At 51.4% G+C, this 7500-nt stretch overlaps 1 protein-coding gene across 1 annotated transcript in view; it reads right to left on the bottom strand.

Annotated features, from left to right (window-relative positions):
* Window positions 1-1080: 1080 nt before the first annotated feature.
* Window positions 1081-7500, bottom strand: part of gpr156 (G protein-coupled receptor 156) — a gene marked incomplete at both ends in the record, with an annotated part of 11608 nt that continues 5188 nt past the window's right edge. Inside the window, 5 exons of the mRNA XM_080537042.1 lie at window positions 1081-1364; window positions 1446-2283; window positions 2428-2661; window positions 3397-3555; window positions 5243-5479. Of these exons, the coding sequence (XP_080393168.1) occupies window positions 1081-1364; window positions 1446-2283; window positions 2428-2661; window positions 3397-3555; window positions 5243-5479 (1752 nt within the window). The remainder of the gene's footprint in view (window positions 1365-1445; window positions 2284-2427; window positions 2662-3396; window positions 3556-5242; window positions 5480-7500) is intronic.

Raw genomic sequence — 7500 nt, 5'->3', positions numbered from 1 at the left:
CACCAGAGTACCAGTGTACTAAAGCACCAGAGTACCAGTGTACTAAAGCACCAGAGTACCAGTGTACTAAAGCACCAGAGTACCAGTGTACTACAGCGGTAGAATGACAGTTCAATCGTTTTTTAGACTGGGATCTATTCATACAACAAGGGACGGAGCACTTTCCCGTTTTCCCATATTTGTCAGCGTCTTTGAGCCTCGGAAAAGCGCTATACAAATATAATGAATTATTATTATTACTGAGGCATTTCGAAGAGAGCGCCTCAGCCAACGTTGGACCCGGAAACACGTCACGACTTAACAACCGAATAAGACTATAAGCCTTCTATAATTGGTCCCATTTCATGTCATAATAATAATAGTACTTCCAACCAATCAAAGAGGCTGTAAGGTGACTGGTGTGAGGTCATGTGTTGCTAGGCTACTCCACACATCGATAGGGAATGTACATTATCATTAGAAAACACAGATGTTTTAAGGCCAGAAGTTTTTCATTTCAGACAGTTGATGTTGTTGGATAGGTATTAATTTTTAAGTGCTCAAAGGTAGTGAACTGGCCATGTGATGTGCACATACAGTGCGACAGACGACGAATGCTTTACAAACCATTCTTGATATAGAGTCTCTACGACATTATAGACCAGTGGGAGGCTGATGGAGGTAGATAATTGAAGGACGGACTCCTTTTAATGCATGGAACCTGCATGCTCCACCAGCCTCCACTGTGGTAGGCCTTGAGACAATACACATACATGACAGGAAGGACACCACTCGTGAGCTTAGAATTATAAGGTTCTATCTCCGTTTAGGGCAGTTCAGAGATATTGAGTGTCAACGTTTTTACATTCCATTATGTTCTGTGAGATGGAACCTTTGTATTTTATGAATTACTAACTAAAACATTTAAACATTTAAAAAAAATAACACCACACAGGCATTAATAAACACCTAATGGATCAGATTATGTAAAAAACTAAATTTTGACAAAAATGGAGATCCTAGAACCTTATAATTCTAACGTCACACACTATTCTTCTCCCCCTATATATCAGTGAGTCAGTCTAGCCTCCGCCTCCGCGGTCATACGAAGGTGGGCTTCAGGTCCTCTTTGAAGTTGACCACGGGGTGCGTGGCGGAGCGGCAGAGGCTAGCGTAGCCGCCGTACTCGCTGTCCGACGAGTCCGAGGAGGAGCTGTCCGTCGACGGGTAGAGACAGGAGTCGCAGTACGGCCGGTGGTAGTAGCAGTAGTCTGCCGAGCTGCTGGAGTCTGAGTCCCAGGAACCGTACGAGTCTCCTCCACCACCGCGCCCCCGGCCTCCCCCTCCCTCCCCCTCCCAGGGGGCCGCCGGGGGGTGGGCTTGTCCTGAGAGGGGAGGAGGAGAGATGGAGGAGCACTTGTGAGGGGGGGCGGGGGGGGTTGTCCGGGGGTGCTCCCGCCTCGAGCCGCGCCTCCCACACCTCTCCGCCCCCCCCCCCACCTCCCCGTCGCTGTCCCCCCCCGGGTGGAGGGGCGTGGTCTCTGTGGCGGCGGTGACGACCTGACAGTCTTGGGTTGGTTGTTCTGTTATGGAAGGGTGCTTGTTGTTTTCAGGCTGCGAGGAGGAGGAGGGCCCAGCGCCACCCCTCTTCCTCCCCCAGCCGGGAGGCTCCGAGCCTGGGTAGTAGCAGGGCGGAGGAGGCCCCCCTCCCCCTTTGGAGGAGGAGGAGGAGTGGAAGGGAGGCCGGCGTTTCCTCATGGCGTAGGGGGAGATACTGGGGTAGCGGAAGTGGAGGAGGGGAGGGCGGGGGGAGCGGGGCGTGCGGGGGGAGAGGGGGGAGAGGGCGGAGAGGGCGGAGGAGGAGGGGTCAGTGAAGGAGGGTTGAGAGGGTCTCCTGGACCCCCTGCGGGCGTGGCTGGGGGAGCGGAGGGCGGTTTCCATGACGGCGTCCACACTCAGCTCCTGGAGGATCTCTTGCAGCTGCTCGCTGCTCACAAACCCGCCCTGTCGGACACCGCCGCCCGTCGCCCACGGCTCGCCGCCATGGCAACCGGAAGGTTCCGCCTGAGCAGGGCCCCGCGGCCCCGTCGCCGGGGGGGACAGAGGGGAAGCGATTGAATGGGTTGACGGGGAGATGGGCGTGGCTTGTGGGCGTGGCTTCCCCTCCCCGTCTACCACAGTGGGCTGGGAGGAGGAGACATGGGGTTTAGACTCCTCCCCCTGCTGCTGTAAGCCGCCTCCCCCTGCCTTAGATTCCCTCGCCTGTGTTCTCTGGGGGGGGTCAGACACACACTCTGCTCTCCACTGGGGGGTGACCCCCCACACACCGTCACCTGGGGGGGGAGACGGGAGGACGGGGGGAGCAGGCGGAGGTGAAGAAAGAGGAGGAGGAGTAGTAGTGGGATGAACAGGAGAGAGAGGAGGGGGAGAGAGAGGAGGTGGGGAGGCGGGGAGGGCGGGGAGGGGGGACTCAGTGGTGTCCCTCAGAGGCAGGGGGGTGGGAGGAGGGCTCTCGGACGGGGGTCCGACCACCGTGGTCTGGGTGGAGGAGGAGTTGAGGTTGGTGCAGGAGGAGGAGTCCATGTCGGGGTCCCTGCGGGGGTGGCTGGCCGACATGAGGCGGAGCAGCTTGTCCTTGGCGCTGTTCACCTGCTCCTGCAGACTGTCGATCGCCGCGTTCTTCTAATGACAAAAACATCAACAAGGTTTTTTTATAAAAACGCAGCAGAGAGGAGGAATGGTATCAAACACCTCTCATCCTCTCATTCCATGCATTTACAATGAGCCCTGGTCAACGGTGAAGGGCTGTAGTACGGGTGAGTGAGTGTGTGTGTGTGTGTCAGTGAATGTGTGAGCGGGTCAGATGGTGAGTGAGCGGGTGAGTGAGTGAGAGAGTGAGTGAGTGAGTGGGTGAGTGAGTGGGTGAGTGGGTGAGTGAGTGAGTGAGTGAGTGAGTGAGTGATTGAGTGAGTGAGAGGGTGAGAGGGTGAGTGAGTGAGTGAGTGAGAGGGTGAGAGGGTGAGTGAGTGAGTGAGTGAGTGTGTGAGTGAGTGAGAGGGTGAGTGGGTGAGTGAGTGAGTGGGTGAGTGAGTGAGTGAGTGAGTGAGTGAGTGGGTGAGTGAGTGAGTGAGTGAGAGGGTGAGAGGGTGAGTGAGTGAGTGAGTGAGAGGGTGAGTGAGTGAGTGAGTGAGTGAGTGAGAGAGTGAGTGTGTGAGTGTGTGAGTGAGTGAGTGAGTGAGTGAGTGAGTGGGTGAGTGAGTGAGAGGGTGAGAGGGTGAGTGTGATGGTGAGTGAGTGAGTGAGAGAGTGAGTGAGTGAGAAGGTGAGTGAGTGAGATGGTGAGTGAGTGAGAAGGTGAGTGAGCGTGTGTGTACGTGGGGTTATGAGTGTATGAGCCAGTAGCAGGCCGTCCCGTACCTCAGTGATCAGCCTCTTCATGGACGTGTTCTCGCCCAGCAGGTAGCAGACCTCGTCCTGGCTGTACACAGAGTGCAGACTCTTACTGGGGCTGCTGAAGTACTTGGCCATCTGGCTGGGGTTGTTGTGGTCCTCCTCGAACCTGCGCCACTGGGTCAGCTGAGCAGTGGCGGGGGGGGGAGGCAAGAAGGAAGGGGGGGGTGGAGGTGAAGAGAGGGGGGGAGAGGGGGGAAGAAAGACCACAAAACAACCAAGAGACAACAGTCAGAGAAGTGTGCCCGTGGTTAAATGGACTGCACTTATATAGTAGCGCCTTTATCCAAAGCGCTTTACAACGGCCTCTCATTCACCCGTTCACACACACATTCACACACACACAATGGCGGCCAAGCTACCATGCAAGGCGCCGGCCGGCCCGCTCACTGGGAGCAAATTTGGGTGTTCAGTGTCTTGCCCAAGGACACTTCGACATGTGGCCAGCCGGGGCTCGACTCGAACCGCCGATCTGCCGACCTTGCGATCGTTAGACGACGGCGGCTCCTCTACCTCCTGCGCCACAGCCCCCCCCCCCCCCCCCCGTTGCCGTGGTTACCGTAGTTACACCCTAGTAAGCCGTGGAAAAAAAGAAATCTCCAGGTGTGCGTTTATTGGCTCATTGTTTAAATATTTCCTTCCTTACACACACACACACACACACACACACACACACACACACACACACACCATAGCGGAGGTGCATTCCTTTACCCTCACTCAGCGCACCACTAGCCACTGCTCAGCCTTTCGCAATGCTGACTCATGGACTATGTATGTATGTGTGTGTGTGTGTGTGTGTGTGTGTGTCTGTGTGTGTGTGTGTGTGTGTGTGTGTCTGTGTGTCTGTGTGTGTGTGTGTGTGTGTCTGTGTGTGTGTGTGTGTCTGTGTGTGTGTGTGTGTGTGTCTGTGTGTGTGTGTGTCTGTGTGTGTGTGTGTGTCTGTGTGTGTGTGTGTGTGTGTGTGTGTGTCTGTGTGTCTGTGTGTGTGTGTGTGTGTGTGTGTGTGTGTGTGAGTCACGCTGAGAGAGTAGAGGTGTGGGACACACACGCACACACGTAGGCAACGAAACGCAATTGAACCAATTACCATGGTAACAACATGGTTGAGCATTATGTTGAAATATGTAGCTTATTGAATACTAAAAGCGTAAGCTCTAAGTAGTATGTAGTGGCCGGTGGTGGCGCAGGAGGTAGAGCCGGCGTCTAACGATCGCAAGGTTGGCAGATTGGCAGATTGCGTCTAACGATCGCAAGGTTGGCAGATCGTCGGCCACCACATGTCGAAGTGTCCTTGGGCAAGACACTGAACCCCAAATTTGCTCCCAGTGAGCGGGCCGGCCGGTGCCTTACATGGTAGCTTGTACGCCATCGGTGTGTGAATGTGTGTGTGAACGGGTGAATGAGAGGCCGTTGTAAAGCGCTTTGGATAAAATCCATCAGTCCATTTATGTAGTATGGTTAGTATCAAACAGGCCAAAACCCTTAAAATATTTAAATCTAAGCTAAAAACCTTCATGTTTTGCACCAGTTATGATTAAACACAAACACTTCTATCAATGTCTTTTTTCCATTAACTATAGTCTTATTAAATGTTTTATCTATTTACTTCTTATATTTGCTTTTATTCATTGTAATTTTTATTTTCTTATGCTCCTCTTGCTGTATTTTTAAATAATGCATGTAAAGCACTTTGAATTGCCCCTGTTGTATGAAATGTGCTATACAAATAAACTTGCCTTGCCTATGCGGTATATATCTACTTTGAGTAATCGGTAGGCGGTATGTATGAAAGCTTCGGACGATCTCTCACCTGAGGCACGAACAGTAGACAGTTGGTGGCGAGTGTGCAAACAAAGATGGCCCCCGAGACCACGCCGTAGACGAGGTTAGGCCAGCCCTGGAGGGACCGCACCACCGTGACCACCGCCGTGGTGGACAGGGTGACCAGGCTGACCGCGGTCATGATGGTGGGGGACTGGTTCACTGGAGGGAGGCTCACGTTGCTGGTCAGACCAGCTAGGTAGGTCCCGTAGAGGAGGAGACTACCCTGGAGGGGAGAGGGGGAGAGAGGGAGGAGAGGGGGAGGCATGGGGAGAGAGGGAGGGGGGAGAGAGGGGAGAAGGAGGGGGAGAAAGGGGAGAAGGAGGGGGGAGAGGGGGAGAGAGGGGAGAAGGAGGGGGGAGAGGGGGAGGCATGGGGAGAGAGGGAGGGAGAGGAGATAGGGGAGAGAGGGGAGAAGGAGGGGGAGAGGGGGAGAGGAGAGAGAGGAGAGGGGGAGGAGATAGGTGAGAGAGGGGAGAAGGAGGGGGAGAAAGGGGAGAAGGAGGGGGAGAGGGGGAGACATGGGGAGAGAGGGAGGGAGAGGAGATAGGCGAGAGAGGGGAGAAGGAGGTGGAGAGAGGGGAGAAGGAGGGAGAGAGGGGGAGAGGAGAGAGAGGAGAGGGGGGAGAAGGAGGGGGAGGAGATAGGTGAGAGAGGGGAGAAGGAGGGGGAGAAAGGGGAGAAGGAGGGGGAGAGGGGGAGACATGGGGAGAGAGGGAGGGAGAGGAGATAGGGGAGAGAGGGGAGAAGGAGGGGGAGAAAGGGGAGAAGGAGGGGGAGAAAGGGGAGAAGGAGGGGGAGAAGGGGAGAGAAGAGAGAGGAGAGGGGGAGAGGAAGTTAAACACCCCAAAACAACCACATCTCTGGACAGACAGACACCCAATTCAGACATAATGGAAGTCCATGACAGAACCATTACACCACAAACTCTGCTGAAACAGAAGTGATTAACTCTGCTATGCTTCTGTATGAAGCACAAATCATAAATCATTATTAATGTCCATGGCTGTCTCCTCATGAATGCTTTGGTTGTATGTATGTATGTATGTATGTATGTATGTATGTATGTATGTATGTATGTATGTATGTATGTATGTATGTATGTATGTATGTATGTATGTATGTATGTATGTGCTCTACTGTTTGTTTATTTATTGTTTATTCATTGGAAGGATCCCCATTAGCTATACCCATAGGCATGAGCTACTTTTAGTGAGGTCCACATTTAAAACATACATTACAAATAACATTTAACATATAAAACATACTTTAAATTACAAATATCAAACATTAAAATATATCATACATCATACAATTTTACATTTGGCACAATATGAAACACTTATTCTAGTTACATAAAAATACAACAAACTACAACCATGTTAGAGAGGGACTACACATTTCCATCTACGGTGCGTCACCATCTAGTCGTGAGTTTAGAATGATAAGGTTCTATTTGATTGATTGATTGAAAACTTTATTAGAAGATTTGCAGAAGTAGGTACATGAAAGTACATATTACATACAAGGTCAACTAACAGGATAAAAACCCAAGAAAGCCACTGGCTTATTTCAATTGGGGTCCTTGATTGAACCTATCTCCGTTTAGGGTAGTTCAGAGATATTGAGCGTCAAAGTTTTTACATTCCATTATGTTTTGTGAGATGGAACGTTTGTATTTTATTAATTACTAACTAAAACATTTCAACATTTAAAAAATAACACCACACAGGCATTAATAAACACCTAATGGTCAGATTATGTAAAAAAAACTCAATTTTGACAAAAATGGAGATAGAACCTTATAATTGAATGTTTTTCTGTTTTCTGTATTGAATGTTTTCTGCCCTAACTGAGCTGTTTGACAACAAAATTTCCCCATTGGGGACAATAAAGGTTTTCAATCAATCAATTCTAACGTCACATAGTGTTACTACTGGAGGTACTGTAGTGTTCTACTGGAGGTACTGTAGAGCAGTGGTGGACTCAGGCTGTTTGAAGGGCAGGGGGGGGCGAAAAGAAAAAAAGGGCACCTACTGCACAACATGGGACCCCATCAGTGCACATGGTCAAGTTTAGACCATCGGAAGGGCAGCCAATAGGGCACATCCTCTCATTTTGCCACTCAAAAGGGCATTTTAGTGCGAAGTTTTTCAACTGTGGGGGGGTCAAGTTTAGACCATTGGAGGGGCACCAATAGGACACGTTCTCGAATTTTTGCCACTCAAAAGAGACGTTTTTCAACCG

The sequence above is a fragment of the Nansenia antarctica genome (genome assembly GCF_963989245.1).
Source record: "Nansenia antarctica genome assembly, chromosome: 7".
NCBI lineage: Eukaryota > Metazoa > Chordata > Actinopteri > Argentiniformes > Microstomatidae > Nansenia > Nansenia antarctica.
The sequence above is the reverse complement of the archived record's forward strand: the minus strand, read 5'-3'. Positions and strand labels throughout refer to the sequence as shown.